General features: G+C 41.6%; 2 protein-coding genes across 2 annotated transcripts; both read left to right on the top strand.

The window, feature by feature from the left end:
- Window positions 1-64: 64 nt before the first annotated feature.
- On the top strand, window positions 65-5,397 carry LOC121180088 (photoreceptor-specific nuclear receptor-like). The gene is made up of 8 exons (XM_041035227.1): window positions 65-158; window positions 843-993; window positions 1,676-1,779; window positions 1,900-2,202; window positions 2,695-2,873; window positions 3,220-3,460; window positions 3,628-3,733; window positions 4,874-5,397. Exons 1-8 carry the CDS (start codon window positions 65-67, stop codon window positions 5,004-5,006), a joined length of 1,311 nt encoding a protein of 436 aa, XP_040891161.1. The 3' UTR covers window positions 5,007-5,397.
- A 4,098-nt stretch (window positions 5,398-9,495) lies between these two features.
- Window positions 9,496-17,731, top strand: LOC121182357 (receptor for retinol uptake stra6-like). The gene is made up of 17 exons (XM_041038822.1): window positions 9,496-9,596; window positions 9,885-9,951; window positions 11,139-11,224; window positions 11,312-11,451; window positions 11,574-11,740; window positions 12,340-12,447; window positions 13,768-13,835; window positions 14,347-14,426; window positions 14,583-14,644; window positions 14,767-14,929; window positions 15,055-15,130; window positions 15,578-15,711; window positions 16,410-16,527; window positions 16,620-16,721; window positions 16,863-17,026; window positions 17,139-17,276; window positions 17,472-17,731. Exons 1-17 carry the CDS (start codon window positions 9,496-9,498, stop codon window positions 17,729-17,731), a joined length of 2,034 nt encoding a protein of 677 aa, XP_040894756.1.
- Window positions 17,732-18,755: the final 1,024 nt, after the last annotated feature.

Here is an 18,755-nt window from a genome sequence, read left to right as displayed (position 1 = left end):
ATACTTCACGAAAAAGTTTCTCATCTGCAGACGTCGTCGATCAAGGAGACATTTTCAGAGGAAAATGATGGAGGATCACCTGACGAAGATCCCCATGATGCCGTCCTCTTCCCCCACTGAGTCGTCTGCCAGCGGCGGGACTGATGACAGCAGAGGAGGTAAGAGTCCACCACGTCCACCAGCAGCGACAGGTGAAGCCTCAAAGATCGGACACAAGCTCGGCCTTGTGGTAGTCAGGAAAAAAAGTTAGGAAGAAAAAGTTTCTTATGGAACTTTTTGATTCTTTGTCTTGAGTTTTTAATTAGAAGTTTCTGTTTGAGATGCTCAGAGTAAACGTCCCAGGTGACAAAACTGTTTTGTGCTTTCTGTCTGTTTAATAGCAACACTGAGAGATTAAAAGTATGAACATGAATCCATTATTAATTAAATAAAAACAAAGAAACAACAGCTCCAAGCTGTCACAACTACATTCCTTAAATACAGATTTAAACTCAAAATAAAACTCAAAATAAATATTTATTACGAACTGTGAGCAATGCCGGCTGAATTTCTTTATAATTAATAGGTTTATTTGGATTAATTTCAGTCTCCCTGCATGGTTTGTTTTAGTTGTTAATCTGCCTCCAGCCATTTTTTTTTTGTTTTAATTTCATAATCATCCACTAAATGAGATTTTCAGACCTAAACGGCTGTTGCAATATTGACTCGTGTGCTCTGTCAGACTGTGGAGCCTCATGCAGCCTGAGCTGGCGGTGCAGATGGCAGACACACGTACGAAACAATACCAGACTGAATGAATGGCTCTAACCGACCTGCCCTGTGTGACTGTGTCTGACTCACAGCCAGGAGTCCAGCCCCGGGAAAAGCTCTGAGCCCGGCTCTGGTCTGCAAAGTGTGCGGAGACACCAGCAGCGGGAAACACTACGGGATCTACGCCTGCAACGGCTGCAGCGGCTTCTTCAAACGCAGCGTGAGGAGGAGGCTCATTTACAGGCAAGAGAAAGCTCCAGCTCTGCTGCAGCACAACTGCGTTCTCATCTTCACATACCAAAAATTCATCATCCAGAGTTCCTGTCCCACTGAACCTCAAGTGCATTATGGGAAATGAAGGCAAAAAATAGAAAATGATTCAGCTTTTTAACTGATATGTTCTCTCAGCCATTAACTTCAGTTATATGCTAGAAAACCACAAATTTGTGTAAGATTACACAATAAATGATGGACTTTTTTTTTCAGAACAATAGTACAAATTCAATTCATGATCCAAATGTAAACAAAATTAAAAATTGAAACCTGTTATCACTCTCAAATTAACTGACCGAACTCATGAAACACAGACAACAAACAAACAAACAAATAAACAACTAAACCTACGTTATTATTGTTTTCAGATTCTGATGAAAAGCTCAGTTTATGTCAGTACTGATTATAAACAGGCTTAAATTTTCATTTATGACCAGAAGACAAACACATACATTTTTGCCCATTTGGCATCATAGTCCGAAATTTACAGCTTTAATGTTCACAATTATATTTCCAGATATTTTGTATAAACCCAAGTTTCATGATTTTTTTCCAATAATTTTAGACACCACAAAAACGAAAAGCAAAACACAGTATTTCTCTTAGTTTTGAGTGGACTCTCCCTTTAAAAGCTTCACTGTCGGTTAAACAGGTGCCAGGCCGGTACAGGCATGTGTCCAGTGGACAAAGCTCATCGTAACCAGTGCCAGGCCTGTCGGCTGAAGAAGTGCCTGCAGGCGGGCATGAATAAGGACGGTGAGTTTTACGCACAGAGCATCAGATAAAGCCAGAAACCTTCACTCCCAGCGTCAAAGACTGAAACTCTGTGAGGTGAAAGTCATCATCACTTTCTCTTTCCTGTCTTCTTCTCTGCAGCCGTGCAGAACGAGCGGCAGCCCCGCAGCACAGCTCAGGTCCGTCTGGACTCCATCGACGTGGACCCTGAGAAGGAGCACCTGGCCACCACTCGGGAGCCCACCTCCTCTTCCTCCTCCTCCTCTTCCTCCTCCTCTTCCTCCTCCTCCAGTGGCTCTGTCATCACGTGGCCCCACATCACCTCCTCCATGTCCATCACCTCCTCTGTCGCCCCCCAGCGCTGCGTCAGTCCCCAGAACAACCACCGCTTCATGGCCAGCCTCATGACGGCTGAAACCTGCGCCAAGCTGGAGCCCGAGGACGGTGAGGAGGGTTTGTCATTTGACACCGAGGCTGCAGCATGAAAATTACTCCCAGTCCAGAACAAACAACAACAAAAATAAACTGCTGTAAATTTAACTTGCACCTTTATCAAGTGTCCCATCTCGCATGGAAAAAGCCTGCACACTGCCACAAAACCAGAAGTGTCTCAAATCCATTTATTCCATGTGCAAAATGTGACAAGTGAACGTATCTGTTGTACCAGACACGGTTACTTTGGTGTAAGACGTAATGCAGGAAGGGATTGTTCAGTGGAGACAGAGAGTAAGCCGGTTTTAGTGGGTGGGAGGGGGCAGAGGGGTGGGGTTGGTCTAAACTCTGTGATGGTTTTGGCAGATGGCAAATGGCAGACTCAGAGAACACATAACAACAAACCTGCCCGGGGCTTTGGGTTAGACCCAGTAACAGAGCACAAACTGAACTAAAGTGTATTCTCTGCGTCTTTGTTTCTAACCTCGTCCTTTTCTGTTTCAGTTGACGAAAACATCGACGTAACCAGCAATGAGCCGGAGAGGGCGTCCTCGGAGTACCACATGGCTCTGTACCCGTCCAGCTCCGAAAACGTGTACGAGACCTCGGCGAGGCTGCTCTTCATGTCGGTGAAGTGGGCCAAGAACCTGCCGGTGTTTTCCAACCTGCCCTTCAGAGACCAGGTAATTTTAAATCTGCTGAATTCTAACAGATGCTCGTCACTGTTCTCACAAGAAAATGACAGAAAATCCTCAATGGTAGTAATTTAAAAGCCTTTAAGAGTCATAAAATAACTTTTAGGGGTTTAATCATAATTATAATAAAAAGTAATAATTCTGTGTTATTGGATAATAATTCTGTTATAATTTTAATTTTTTTGTTTTACAAATATAACATAGTAAATGTATTTGTCATCATGTTTTTTCGGCAGGAACGAACTTCCATATTTTGTCTTTGTGAGCAGTAAAGCTGAAAACAAGGCAGCATTTCTCAGCTCTGTCAGATTATCACCATCTTCCTCTCCACCAGGTGATCCTGCTGGAGGAGGCGTGGAGCGAGCTCTTCCTGCTCTGTGCCATCCAGTGGTCTCTGCCGCTGGACAGCTGCCCGCTGCTCTCCCTGCCGGACCTTTGCCCCGGCATGCAGGGCAAAACCAGCTACACCAGCCTGGATCTGCGCCTCCTGCAGGAGGTCTTCAGCCGCTTCAAGGCCCTTGCCGTAGATCCCACAGAGTTCGCCTGCCTCAAGGCCATCGTGCTCTTCAAGCCAGGTGAGGAAATACAAGTATCTTTCAGCCTTGTAATCAGCAAAGGACTTAAAAACCAGATCAATAAGTCTCCGACTACTGTCGGTGTCTTGTTTCGTATGTGTCTTGAAATTTTGTCCTCTAGATTTTTTGCTTAGTGACTCACATTGGTGGTTTTTCCTTCTCCACAGAGACTCGTGGTTTGAAGGATCCAGAACAAGTGGAGAACCTGCAGGATCAGTCTCAAGTGATGCTGGGACAACATATCCGCTCACACTACCCCAGTCAACCAGCCAGGTAACATCACGTCTCATATCACCATTCAGCCTTCTGTGATCTAAGAGTCGATTTTTGATTGGAAAGAAACTTTTTAGGGTGAATAAAACCTTTTATTAGAGCCATAGTCAGCTTCCTTCAACTGTCCAAGGAGAGCTTTGTTCCTGTGTTTCCTCTTCTACAATGAATTTCTCTTTCTTTCTTTTTTTAAGGTCTCACCTTTTAATCTTACAGGGCAGATGCCACAATAATTTAACATATATGTATTAGATTCATAACTCAAGGCAAAAATCAGACTTACTAACAGCCAGCAGAGGGACCCCAAAACATGCAAATAATAAATACAAAGTCCAGTTCATTTTCTGCGTCATCAAAGTATTTATCAAAGTCCTTTGAAGTTCATAGTTTGGGATCTGGGGGCACTACAACAAAATCATGCCACAATCTACCTTTAATTACTTTTCTTTCTTTCACTTATTTCCACTCTGTTGTGGCTGATTATTGTTCTGCAAATTTGCTCGTTGCGAAGTTGAATTAAAAAAAAAGTGGAATTTACAGTTTTAAATATGGAAGCAGAAAGGTTTGGACCAGAGATCACTGAAACTCTTTGTGTTTTCAAACATCAGTGTAGCTTCAGGGAGTGAGTGATTCAGCACTATTTTTTTTTTTTTGACGATTTATTCAAAGGATTAATAAAATGCTCCTCTTAAAAAACTAAATAGGCTTAGACAGCAGAGTTGTAGATGTGAAACTTAAATCAGACTTATGTCACAAAAATGAGGATTTGACTTGGACCTCTGACCTATGAGTGGAGATTTAAAAACAATAAAATAATAGGAAAGCCTTGTGTGGCCTCACAGCTTGAATAAATGATCATTAGGCCTGTGCATTGAAAAACGGTTAATTCCCAGCTTTTTTTTAAAGCAGGATTAACAGTTTTAAAGCACTGAGACTTGCAGTTTGCTTAATAACCTTGGTTTAATAAGCAAAGTCTGACTCAGATATTTTTATAGTGTTTTGTTTGGTAGATTTTGTTTTTCTTTCAGCTGAATGTTGAACTGTCACATCCTCGTTGTATAAATGATGAAACTGTTTATACATGCTGTGCTTTTTAGTTACACGCAGACGCTGATTTGATGTGAATTTCTTGTGTGTGTCCAGGTTTGGAAAGCTGCTTCTTCTCCTTCCCTCTCTGCGCTTTGTGAATTCGGAGCGGATAGAGCTGCTGTTCTTCCACAGGACCATCGGGAACACTCCCATGGAGAAACTGCTGTGTGATATGTTCAAAAACTAAAACCGTCACCATCACACAGACCGGTGCAGTCATCAACAGATACTTCCTTTGTATATCTGTTTACATATCAGAGATTCTGTGTGCTGTTATTTTTTTTTTTTTTTTCGAAGGCCACTTTATTATTTGTTGTTTCCACATCAGGTCGTTCAGAAATTTAAAATTCACTTCACTCCATCATGCTTGCTGCCTGCCTGCCTGTCTGTCTGTATTATATTTAGTCTTTGATTTGTGTCTGAACAGACTCACCATCACGATTCATCCTCTAGTATTTCTGTGTTTTTTGTGAAAATTACAAAGCAGATCTTTATTTGTTTGGTGATAGATGGACTGTATATCCCTGCTGTCAGTAATGTGACTCATATTCATGTCGTCATGCCTTGATAAAGGTAAAAATTGCTTGAAATTGGTTTTTGATTCTGTTTTTATAACTTCACAAGAGATGACGTCGCCTTAAGACGTTCACTGATAAATGGTAGCAGCTTCTTTGTTCAGAATCTAAAGAGACGAATGAGCAAAGAAAATAAAAATAAACTAGATTCACTGTTTGTCAGCTTCAACACACACTGAAACCAGTTCACTGAGACCTGGGCCTTCTGTGCTGCACAGAGTTAAACAGCGCCCTCTTCTGTCTGGTTTAACACACAAAACACTCACACACACACCGTAAACATAATCTCTAAGCAGCTGCACTGTTAGAACAATAGGTACAGTCAGCAGAAGGTCAGTGCTCGTGTTTTCTGTATTTATTCCAATTACTATCTGGGGCAGACGCAGAGTTAAGAGCCTGTTAAGGGTTTTTCTTGGACACAAACTGAAGTCCTGTCTTTAGGTCAAAAACTCTGTTGCCATCTTGTTATGAGATGGATGTTTACTATGGTGGTTTAAATGGGAAACAGAAGCTACTGATGTTGTTCTTTGTTCTCACTGACATGAGGCCATTTTTAAAATATTTTCATAGCTGCAGATGAGATTTTTTTTTTAAACTACCTGGTAGAAAAATTACTTTTGTTACTGACTTTAACCAACACTGTGTAAATGATAATACAGAGACTGTCCCCAAAAGAATAATGAAATAACTGGCAGCATGTCCTGTACATGCTGTGACTGTGGAAATGATGACAGTTGTCCTGTTGTCCAAAGGTAGAAGTCGTCTTTCGCTGAGCCTTAACCAAAGTTTGAAACTTAACCAGAGCTGTGCCACATCAGAATACCAAGGGGGCAGTTGTAGGTTTCAGCAGTGAGGATCACTTCCGCGTTCAAAAAGCTGCAGTTCCTCGGCTGCCGCTGGGGGCTGGCTCCAGAAGTGAGCAAATCTCCATTGACCCCCATGTTAAAATAGCTAACTTTACAGCCTAAAAAAACATATTTACAGCCTGGTGCATTTTTTGTTTTTGGTCTCTATTGATAGTTTCCACCTCCGTGAACACTGTGGGGGGTGAATTTTTTTGTACCACAACCGTTTTAGTGTTATATGGGCTTAATAAATTAGGGCGTAGTTACGTTGAGTGACAGCCCATAGACAGGCACAGGCAGTTAGCTCTTTGCTAAAGCATCGGCTGGGCTAGGCGGCTACATCCAGAGGCCTCCGGCTACCTCCAGCGGCTGACAGAGACTGCAGTGTCCGTGTTTGTTTGCCAATGTTCGGATAGGTTTTTGTGACAGTATGGCTTGTTGTAGTGTAGACTGTACTAACCGACCGTCGAAGGAGTCTGTGTTGCAGTGTTTTCGGTAAGTAAATTTCTCACTATTTTACCTGGATGTTTGCGCTAATTAGCATGTATTAGCATATTTTGCCGCTGGCTTATGACTTCATTGCCGATTTCTGGTCGCTGCTGATACAGATAGAGGACCGGAGCAGCTAATGTTAGGAACGCTGTTGCGGTGTGTTCCGTGCTCTCAGAGTCCGTTTATTGTGGGAATACTAGGCTACAATTTAATTTCGTCTCTTTTTTCTGTTTAAAAAGTCCGACATTGCATGGACAGAGCAGCTCCGTCAGTAAGCGGCTGCTGCTGTTTGTGTGCTGCTGTAACTGTAAGTGGGTAGTGGATTGAGTCAGCGGTGAAAGCCGGTAAATATTAAATGTTAAACATTTTAATATTATTATTATTATTATCATTATTTTGATAGTTATTAAAAATAATGATAATAATAACTCCACAACTCCACCAAACCCTGCAGCTCCACCTAAAACCTCTCTATCTGAAACAGTCATGTTTAAAACACAGCAGCAACATTATGATCTCTGTTGTATGCTCTGTGTCGCGGTTACACGGGGTCGAGCTAGTCGGGTCGGACTCGGGGACCGTCGTGTGGTGGATGTAGCTGCCGCTTAGCTTGTTAGCTAATTAGCTGATTAGCCTTTGGCTAGCTCGGTTGCTCCGAGCTAAGTGGCAGGGTTCTCGGCCGGCTGACCCCGGCTGACCCGTAGAGTAACCGCCTCTTCGCCAAATATGTAAAAGTACACTCCCACTAAAATCCAAGATGGCGCAGCTCAAATGCCCATGGTTTGGTCACAAAACCGACTCCCCGAAACCAATGGGTGACGTCACGGGTGCTACATCCATGTCTTATACAGTCTATGCAGAATACTGAACCTCTCTGAGGCTGCACTTTGGCACAGTGTATTACAGTTTTATCACAATAAAGTTTTCCCCACTTTGAAGTGAGATGTGGAAGTAGACGTGCGGTTGAAGTCAACGTTGGTGTTTTCATCCAAATGTCAGTCTGATAAGAGACGTCACTCAGTATTACTTTACCTTCTGATTCAAACACAGGGAAAACATCAGAGAGGCACAACAGAGGAGCAGAGCTGGACACCTGCTGCAGGTAATACACACATCAGACACTTCTGTGAGCAGGTACTGCAACTCAGAGAGTAGAAAATAAAACACAGGGCTTTGCTTATAGTGCAGTCGTTTCTCATTGTAGGACTTAAACTCTTGAATTTAAGCTCCATTTAAGAAGCCATGAATAACATCCAGCCTTTTATTTTGAAATGGCAGCAGCTGAGCACTGCGGGTCCCGTGCGAGGGCCCTCATACACCCGCAGGGTCTGAAAATCCTGGGGTCAGATCAGCTGGCCCTCTGCGGCCTCTGTCATATGAGTGAGCTCACGGATCCAGATTAAGAAACTTTGAACTCCCAAAGGAAGTTTGTCTGATTTCACAGCAAAGTCTGTCACTTTTAGCTCTGAGTAATGTGACTGAAAATGTGCCTTTAAATAAATATTCTTTATGGGAATAGGAAGACCTGACTGCATCACTGAGTCCATCTCTGTGCTCCAGTCCGGTAAAGTTATCAGTCTGTGATCTGTGTTCGTCCTCCGCTCGTCTCGCGGTTTCTTCCTCTCTTATATTTATATCAGAGAAATAAAGCACAAGTTCTGAGCGATCCTAAACTCAGGCTTTACCTCACATGTCAAATGATCAACATTCTCATTTTGGCCTTTCCTAATCTCTTCGCACACAAAGGTTCACTCTGTTTTACATCTTATTATGAGATTAGTCCCTGAAGTAACAGGCAGAGGGAGGCAAACAGGTTAACGCCATGTTGCAGCGCAACAAAAGAAATGACATACTTAACAGGCAATCACACAGAGTGCCTTTATTTCAACATGAGCACACCACACACCACAGTAATACTTTAAGATGCTTCGGACCTTTTCAGTGTGAAGACACAGCTGAAATAAATGCTGATGGAGAAACAGAATTTATTGTTCTGAAAATAATTTCAAGAGAAAAGCACACAAATAAAGAAATACACCCTTTGGTAAAACTTTGAAATTGAACCACTGCTTAGAATTTTTCCAAATTCTCTTCATCTGATCCCAGAACTCAGATCAGGGCTCTGTGGAGTCCATCCATCCGCTGCAGGACTCCTTGTTCTTCTGTTCGTCTCTGAAGAATCTAAACATCTTAACAGGTGTTTGAGACTTTAGCACAGTTGTTTTGTCTATAGCTGATTTTGTCAGTGATTTAAGTTCTGTATTAGTGTTTATTATGAATTTAGACAATTGAAATGAGAAACAGGACGACATAGTTTCTTGGCTTCCACTGAATAAGATTCAGTTTTCATTGATTACAGTCGTCTCTTGAATAAATACTGAAGCTGAATGATTTCTGAGGATTATTCTGAGAATTTAATCCCTGAGAGAAACGATGTGACTTTAAGAAGCACCAGAGGTCACTTTGGGTCAGTTTCTTCCTCCACTTCTTCCCTCATTCACAGTAATGCTGAGCCTCCCTCTCTCTCTTTCTCTCTCTTTCTCTCTCTCTCTCTCTCTCTCACACTCCCCTCTGTTGTTAATCTGCTGTGTTTGGCTCTTGGTTGAACTGGAATGTGTCGGGGTTGTTTGGGCCAAACTGTCCCGACACATCGCAGCTTCAGCAGATCCCCGAGCGAGGCTACCCGACTTGGAGGGGGATCCGGACTCCTCTGGATCTGTATCTTTATTTGCTTTAACCCGTCTGACTCGACCAAACAGCTGCAATGAATCACAGCAAAGTCGAATTTGAGCCTTTCGAATATTCCTACTATGACTATTCAGACTGGTACTCAAACAACGCAGAGCCAACCAAACCACCCAAAGAGTGAGTATCAAACCCCTCTGAAGATGATCTCAGGTTTAGAGCAGAAGTTTGGACGGGTTATCTGAGAAATCCTCTGATTTCCATTCCTGTTTTCATGATTACAGCTGTTCAGTACTGATTCTCTGTACGAGTGCAGAGTAGATGTTAGTAAGCTGATTGCTGAGGAGCTGATCTGACATGTTATTGCACAGTTTCAGAGAGTTTTGTTGTTCTGAATGTGAAAAGCAAAAAAACGATTTTCCGAGTTCAGCTTTGCTTGTTTCAACATCATTTCCTTTGCTGCCACAGAGTTATTTTACCATGTGACCCCACAGCGGACGACAAGCTCTTCCACATATGCATGCTGTCAATATCTGTGAGTATCCTCCAGTTAAATAAGTCACTGTACATCTGAAATGTAAAGGCACATTTGTTCATTTACATTCTGTAAATCCCAAAAACATCATGTGGTCACATTTGAGAGACTGTGGTAACAACGATGGGAGCAAAGGAGGAGGTCATGTGACGCTGTTATAGAGACCAGTAATGATAAAGGATGAGGTTGGAGTGTACATGGGTCAGCATTTTTTTTTTCATAATGACGAGGGTCCTGCTGACAGCACTGACAGATAAAAGCAAAAACTATTAATCTAAAAAGTGAATATACAGAAGTATTTATACTCCAAACAGCACACGACAGAATTAAAACATTTACACAACATTACGCTCCATCCACAGAGTGTGGGATTTTTCCAAAGTCTTTGAATCTTCCGTCGAATCCCTGAAGATGCTGTTTTTTTTTTCTGTGAACTGTCTTTGCCTCAGACAGACGTCAAATTTAATGATGTTTACTCTCATTTTGTCTTCACCCAAATTACAAGTGAGGGCCACTTTAACTCGGTCAAGAGACCCCCCCCCCCCTCCCCGTTCCTTGTTCAGTAGATAATGAACTGTGACAGCTGGGTCACTGCAGCTGATCAGAAATAACAAGACTCTGGTCTGAAGAATTCAAAGCAAACTGCAGTTCTTTTTCATTAACTTTAGATAAAAATGTTTTATTCATTTCGTGTTGATTCAGTTTAAAACACCAGATCTTATTAAAACATGGAGGCGTTTTGACTTTAATGTGATTTGAAGCAATGAGTTGAATGAATGAACTTATCATAGTTCACTCAACTCATCAAATTAAGCTTCTGAACATGTAAGCAGATTTCCCAGCATGCTCTGTTCGAGAGCTCAAACTTCGTTTCTCTTTTTGTGGCACAACTGAACCATCGAAGAAAAACAGATACGATGGAAACAGAGAAAACTCCTGGTTATTTAAACACAATAAAGGCAAAGCAAATCTGATTTATACATTTTTCAGTGTCACTGATCAGTTGTTGGTTCAACTCGATAATTTAAGAGCTTTAAACCACGTCCACATCTATCCGTTTTATGATGCGAGCAAATGTCTGAGTCTGTCAACATCAGCTGAGATGAAAGACAGTGATAAGATTTAGCTGATGTTCCAGTTCACACTGAACTGCGCAAAGCCCTGATGAATGTCGTCTTTCCCTGTAGCTGGTGATCATGTTAATCCTGGCAGCTCTCAGCAGGAAAAACAAATTCTGCCAAGGATTCGCAAGAGGATCCTCCAGTATTTTCAGGTGAATTTAGTTTACCAAGAGATAAATGGGGACGTTAGGCTGCAGGTTTGACTCATGTCCTCTAAATGTTCCTGTTCAATCTCACAGTCCAACCAACTTCCTGGACCAGACTCAGGAAAAAGGCCTGGTAATGGCTGTTTTTGGACTGGTGTTCAGCAAGCTGGCCATGCTGGTGATCGCCCCGGACCCACTGCCTTTCTCCAAAGATACTCCAGCAGAACTTAAAGGTGGACGTTACCAATGTTTAATCTGTCCTAAGTGATCAGAAACAGCCTGTACATGAGGCAGCTTTGTCTTCTGTTCAACCAATCGAATGACCCGTTCCTCTGTGTTGTCCCTCGTTTGTCAGAGTACATGAAGATAATCGCCATCTTTTACTACCCAGTCCTGTATTACCCTCTGTTGGTCTGTGGCACTCTGCAGCGTAAAGCAGGCTATGTGTTCGGGACCCTGCTCTCCTTCAGTCACTTCGGGGTCCTGGTGTGGCAGAAGTTTGACTGTCCAAAGACTCCAGAGGCAAGACACCACCAGCATGTTTACGCTTCTCTAAGGGAAGGATGAGCTTTTAGGATCTGTGTCACTTTGTGATCCTGCTTCTGCTTTATTTGTGGTTTTAAAAGTAGTATTAGAGCATAAAAATTCATTTTCAGCAACGCTACATGCAGGTAAACAGGTAAATTAACATGGTAAATTAGCTTTAGCCCAGGCTACTCTGTGGAACGCAAATTTTAGAAGTGGTTTCCTCAAAAGTCGTGCATTTCTTTGGAACAATTATTTTATTTTTTTAAAATATATTTTTTAAATAAAAAAGATAAAACAAAAGTCAGATCTTGGTCTTAGCTCAGTTTTGACTAAAGAAGTAGTTGCAGTGTTTGGGCTTTGTAGCGCAGTGCAGCTTTAACATGTAGAAATGAATGAAAACTGCTGACAGAACATTATTAAGACCAAACAGAACATTAGTGTTATTGAGTGTTATTTATTTTAAATGTGTTAATAAACAAAATTCAACTAATTTCAACTGAATACAAAAACACCAAAACTTGTAAATATAACCAAAAATGTTTTGGGGGATTTTGGTTGAACTGATCCTTTAAAGCCTTTGTTTTTCTCCACAGATCTATAAGTACTATGCTCTGCTTGCGAGTTTGCCTCAGCTGGCCTGCCTTGCGTATCTCTGTGTCCAGTTTCCTTTGCTGTTTGTCAAAGGACCAAAGACCGATGAGGTGAGAAAAGGGAAAGCACAGACATCAACATTCAGCCGGAGACAAAGTCCCATTTGTCAAACACGTTTTCTGCCTCACGATTTATGTGTAAATACCAACATGTAAACTGTCTCTGGTGCAACTGATGTAAGAAACATGAATTTCAACTATGTAAAGCAGAACCGTGATTATTGTAAGCAGCTTGTTCAGAACAGGGAGGGTTTAACTCAGCGTCCTTGAGCTGATTATAACAAAGGAGGTGATATTTTTCCCCTCTGAAACAAACCAGTTTGTTTTAAACAGCAGGTTTAATCTGTCCACAGTTTTGGTCAGTAATTTTTAGAGAAAACTCCAGGAAAATCAGCACTTTCAGTCATTAATTAATCTTTTGAACTTGCATGTCACCTTCAGCTTTCTCTTGTATTTTTATTTATTCTTGTTAAAACTAAATTGTTACAGCTCATCTGAGAGAGAATCATGGTTTTCATTTCATGTTATGGTTTACATTGATTTAAGCTCAGTGTTTTCATATCAAGCAGTATAAAGACAGCAAATTAGCCAGAATATAATATAATTTTTATCACCTTGAAATGATGCTGAACATTTACAAAAAGCCCCATTTGGACAGGATTTATTTCTGGGGGGAAAAAAAAAAACAAAACAAAAAAAACAGCTAAACAGCTACAGCTGAACTGGGCTGCGTTTAATACTGTGACTGATTGGAGAATGGGAAACAGGTGCAGGTGACTGGGAACACTGGGGAAATGACCTCAATGAACCAGAGCCAAAGAAAACTAATGTTTCTTTATTATTTTGACCTCCATCATTGATATAAATGGACAAGGTCAACAGCAGCCTCTCATTTTCAGCACACATGGTAATTGTCATGACGTAGGATTCACTGTAGGTCTGCTGTATTAGACATTATTCATTTTAGCTAAGTGAGTTGAGAGTATTTCGTAGTGTAGAACCGTGGTTCTCCCCAAACACAGACGAAGCGCTCAGTTTGTTCTTTCATCCAGTGCTTTGTGCTTTTCCTTTCATGGATAACGTGACTGAATCTGACGATTTTCCTGCATAATGTCCAAATCTGTCCCAGACCACAGGTCACAGACCACATCCTGTCATACACTAAGTTTAAAATCCCGTTTGGAAATATGAGTTAAATTACCAAAGAATATTTTATCCCCCACCTGCCCCTGTAAGGTTAATTCCATGGGGTTTAAGAAAGTTTTCCACTGAAAATTATCAAGAACATTTAACACATAACCTCCTTGTTGTACATCCTGTATCCAGCGTGATATTTTAATTTATTTGAAATCTCAATTTTTTGTCTCACAGGACCTCGACAGCAGCTACTACACCAACTACGTGAAGTCACTTCTCAAGAAAAGGTCCTCGGCTGTCAGGTGATCGGAGCTGAGGCAGTGACTTTATGTTACTGGACTGATCAGTATATTAGCACATGATACAATGTGATGTGATGATATTGCTGGTTTATAATAGGCATTTTTCACAGCAGACATTTTGACCTGTCAGAGCAGGGAAAGCACAGGTGGAACACAGTTCATTAACACAGGGCTCAGTTCCATCCCGTGTCCCAGTAAACCAGGATGACAGTGGAAAACCAGGTCCCTGGAGCGAGCTCAATGAAACGTGCTTGTTATTGTAGTGATCAGTTACACCTGAGTTTGAGCTCTTCCTTCCTTAAAATCAGAAAGTACATAACACAGTATTGAGTATTTCTACTGGTTATTTTTGGTCATTCTAAAATTCTGTCTTTGGGCCAGTTTGTACATACAGTGCACGAAAACATAGATCAGTCCATCTGACTTGAAATGTGAGTCACTGTTATTGTATGTAAAATGAAAAGAAGAGGTTTCGGATTCACAGTCCTTTCACTGTGTTTGTATATTTCAGCTCTTCAACTACCGACAAACCAACTCTGGCAGAGAGAATACTGGAGGTGCCTAAGGGCTATATTTATATTCCTGAGAAAGGTGAGTGCCATCTCACCAGTGTTATTTTTTATTTAAGGACAAACAGACATTAGCTAATCTAAACACAAGTTAAAGGTTTGATAAATGCTAAACAGCTGTGAGTGAAATAAGATCCTCTGTGACAGCAGCGACTGACTTTTCCTCATTTCCTGTCAGTGTTTCGTTTTCCTCTGAAGCTGGCGGTGTCAGCGTTTGTGGCCTTTGTGGCGATATATCATGTAAGTCGTCCATAAACCGTCATCACAACATTTTACCACTTAAATCTGAATAAAAAGAATGAATGATCCTCGTGGAGCACAAACACACTGTTGGCTCGGTAACTTCCCTTCTCCCCCTTCAGGCGGCCCTGTTGCTGGTCGTCCTCGTGGTCCCCACTCTCCACATCGTTCGCGCTGGTATCGATGAAAACATCGCCTTCCTGTTACTGGGCTTTGGGATCGTCCTATCAGACGACAGGATGGAGGTCGTCAAGATCGTGACTTTCTACACTTGGTTGCTGGAAGGTGTGTGGGGTCACCGTTTGGCATTTCAGCAAAATCTGAGACTGTATCTTTAAAACAATTATAAGAATAATAACTTATATAGAATAACTTATTTTGGTTTTCTTTTCCACCGCCTTGTTTTTTAGTGTGCTACCTCTGTGCAATGACCCTGTCTTGTTTGGTCAGTCTCATTATGCTCATGAGGTCTATGGTTCTCCACAGGTATGTGCAGTAAAACTCCACAGAGATGAAGCTGTGGTTTCAGTAGATGAAAATTTTGATTTGAAAGTTTAGTTTTATTTATGAGCTAAATATTTCTACACTCTTCTCAGTAACTTTTACTATATGATTATTTAAATACCATTGTTTATAAATGTTTCAGCTTTATTCCTGTTTTTTTTTTCTTAGTGGTTCTTTTCTTTTTGACTTTTGTTTTAACCTTCAGCCTTTTTTTCAGTGATTCTCTTTTTATTTGTTCTGATGATTGAGCCACAGCAGTTTCATGTCTCATGTCAGTTTCATGTTCATGTCCAAGTGTTGCAATAATCACGTGAGGAGCAATGGGGGCAAACTAAACTGTTGCTGTAACCCTCCATAATTCTCTCTGCTTGTTTGACTCACTGGTCTTCGAGTCTGAACCTAATGCATCAATGATTGGATTTGTTTTAGGTCCAACCTGAAAGGTCTGTACAAAGGAGACATTTACAACATTTACAACAGCCAGAAAACCATCTGTCCATCTAAACCTGGCGTTGTTTGCTGGATGGGCTTGACGGGGTTCCAGGCTGCAATCGTCTGCCTCGGTAAAGCTAAAAACAAAGCAAACCAGTCACCACTGGTTTTAACTCAATGCTGGTAACATTCTACAGTTTTCATATTGCTGAGAAATCCCTCGAAAAGACCAAAACAAACAGTAAATTGATCCTGTGAATGATCATCTCTCTAAGTTTTTGCAAATTTATCAAAATCAAAAACTGGGTAAGTCGCTAAAAGCTCTGCACACCTGGATGTGGGCAGTTCATCAGGTTCTTCCTGGCAGATCCTCTCATACTCTCAAGGATAATTAAAGCAAAGAGGAAACACCTGACCACAATGTGGAGAGTCGCAGCAAAGCACCGCAACACTTCAATTAATGAAAGACTTCAGTTTTTGGTTTTTAATACATTTGTTAAAAGAAAAACTAAAAACACATTTTCACTTTGTCCTGGAGGTTTTTAGATTTTCTAGATTAATGGACAAAAAAAGCAATTTTATTCATTTAAAACTCAATCTAGAACAAAGTAAAGTGAAGGGCTCTGTTTATTCATGGTTTTGTTGACAGTAAGAAAAATGAACACTTAATGTTCGGGTGAAGGATGAAATAGCAGAATCCATTATTCAGATTCTCACATCTCAAAAAAAAAAAAAAATTAACTGCTTTGAAAAAACAAAGCAGGAAATTCACTTGGAATGTGTTTGGATTTCTGATGAACTGTGGCCTGTCTCTGTGTGTCCTCGGCAGGAATGGCCGTCCAGACTGTTGTGTTTTTCATCTGCTTCTTGTTCCTGGTGTTTTTGATCATCATCCCTGTTTTTTACGGCCGTAACCTCATCGTCTTTGAAATCGCTGGAAAGGCATGGTGAGTCAGCGACGTCTCGTGTAGCTTTTTTTAAACAAAATTTTATTTTATAAATTCAAAACAGAGAACTTTTTTTTTTTGTGATGTCTCAGGCCAGCCTGGGTCACACTCATACTGGTTACTGCGCTTCAACATGTGACCGCTAAGTTTGCGTTTATCAAGAAGGAAGCTGGAACAAGAGACTTGAAAAACAGGTATGAGAAGCTCCTTTACTATACTGGAGTTTAAAAAAGAGACAATTGTACAAAATGAATCAAGTAAACTGATGATTATATGTGAAATTGGTGTCGTGTCCCTTTACCTGAATAAATAAATATTTCCTGGTGGTTTTGCAGAGAGAGTCTGTTCCTCCTGACGTACCTGCTCTTTCTGGTCAACACCGTTCTGGGACTGATAGTCGCGATATGGAGAATGGTGATCACAGCTTTGTACAACATCATCCATCTCGGTCGCATTGACATCAGTCTGCTGCACCGCACCTCAGAGTCCTATGACCCAGGTACCGCAGTACGACACCTGTTAGAGGGATGAACTCATTCCTGCTTTTGGTTTCATCACGTGATTTGTTGATCTGACTTTAGTCATGCTCTGTGACCTTTGACCTCATCCAGCCTACCGATACTACACCCAGTTCTTGAAGGTGGAGGTCAGCCAGTCACACCCGGTGATGAAGGCTTTCTGTGGGCTGCTGGTGGACATGATGGTCGAGGGCTGCAGAGCTGGGCAGAAAATACGGGACGCGGAGGAAGGTAGAGACCCTGAACCGCACACGTGTGAGGACGCTGAGTGACAGCCCCTTACCCTACACCTAATCCTAACCTTAGCCCTGAAACTGAGTCTTAAACCTCAAACAGAACCAAAATGTCCTCACAACATTTCCTCACATGCATACAGCTTCAGTTTTACATGAAAAAATGGCTCCTGCTCCTCCTCCATGCTTTCAGGGATCCAGGAGAATAGGCCGAGCAAGGCGACCAGCAGCCGGAGGATTCGCTCTCGCTGGCAGCTGCTGTACACGCTGGTCAACAACCCGTCCCTGCTGGGCTCCAGGAAGCACTTCCAGACGCTGCAGACCTCAGAGAGCATCCTGAACGGCACCCCCAACCGCAGCTCCAAGAAAGGCAGCAAGAAGGAGGCCAGCAAGGCAGCCGCCGAGCCGGTCCAGTCCACCGAGGCCCCAACAAATCAAGATAAAACTGAATGAGATTCCGAACCTATTCGGTAAAGTTGGTCGTTTACGCCAAACACAGTCATATAAAGTGAGTGTGGCACAGTCTGGAGGAATATGTTGGGGTGCATTCAGATGAAGCTCGAAACTTCAACTTAACAAGTAAATTAGTTATATTTGTATCAGAAACATGGTCTGCAACCGATCACAGTTTTGTTCTATAGATGCAGCTGACGCTTGATGAATGACTCCATTTGATCATTTCGTATTTTTGATGAAGTTGGTTCACCCACCAATACTGAACCACTCCTGCTAAACCTAATATTCATTTGTCTAAAGTCAAAGTTTTCCAGTTTTTGTGAGATGTTTGGAGTTTACAGTCACTCTCATTCACATGATGATAGATTGACCCTCAAGGGTATTAAAAGCAAAGGTTTCACATATGAATAAAAGCTTCAAAATCACCAAGAAGTTATAAGCGGCACCAATTCCAAAAATATGCAATCCCATCATCCCCGGCTGTAAAATAAATCAGATCCCAGTGACTGATGATAAATTAACTTTAACAGTCTCACCCTTGTGCAATAGTCTAGTCAGTAATTTCCCACTGACATTGCACAGATTGACAGTGCTGATCAATGTCAGCAGCAGAAGCGGGGTGGTGGGTCGATAAGGGGCCGTACATTGGCTTGTTTTTGGCCCCGGGTTAATCCAGCCATGTCAGCAGATTCTCAACATGTTCTCTGTTCTCTTTGCTTTGATCTTCAGGAGGATCGTGTAAGATCACGGATCATCAGTCATGAGAAGTTCATGATCACTCCAGTGTAACCTTTGGGTTTTATCCCACAAATCACAGTGTAATGTACTATAATTGTATTGTGCCATTCTACAATATAAACACTGATGTTATTGGATTCATTATCACATATTAAGATGGCAGATTATAGTTTTTTGTGACATGATGCCTCTTATTTCTTATCTGCTGTTTTAATGGATAAACAAATGACATATGACTGCTGAAGCAAAATAAAAGGCTCAGATAGAAATATATTATCTAATA

Source organism: Toxotes jaculatrix, chromosome 1 (genome assembly GCF_017976425.1).
Source record: "Toxotes jaculatrix isolate fToxJac2 chromosome 1, fToxJac2.pri, whole genome shotgun sequence".
NCBI classification, from domain to species: Eukaryota; Metazoa; Chordata; class Actinopteri; family Toxotidae; genus Toxotes; species Toxotes jaculatrix.
This window is presented reverse-complemented; position numbering and strand designations above follow the sequence as displayed.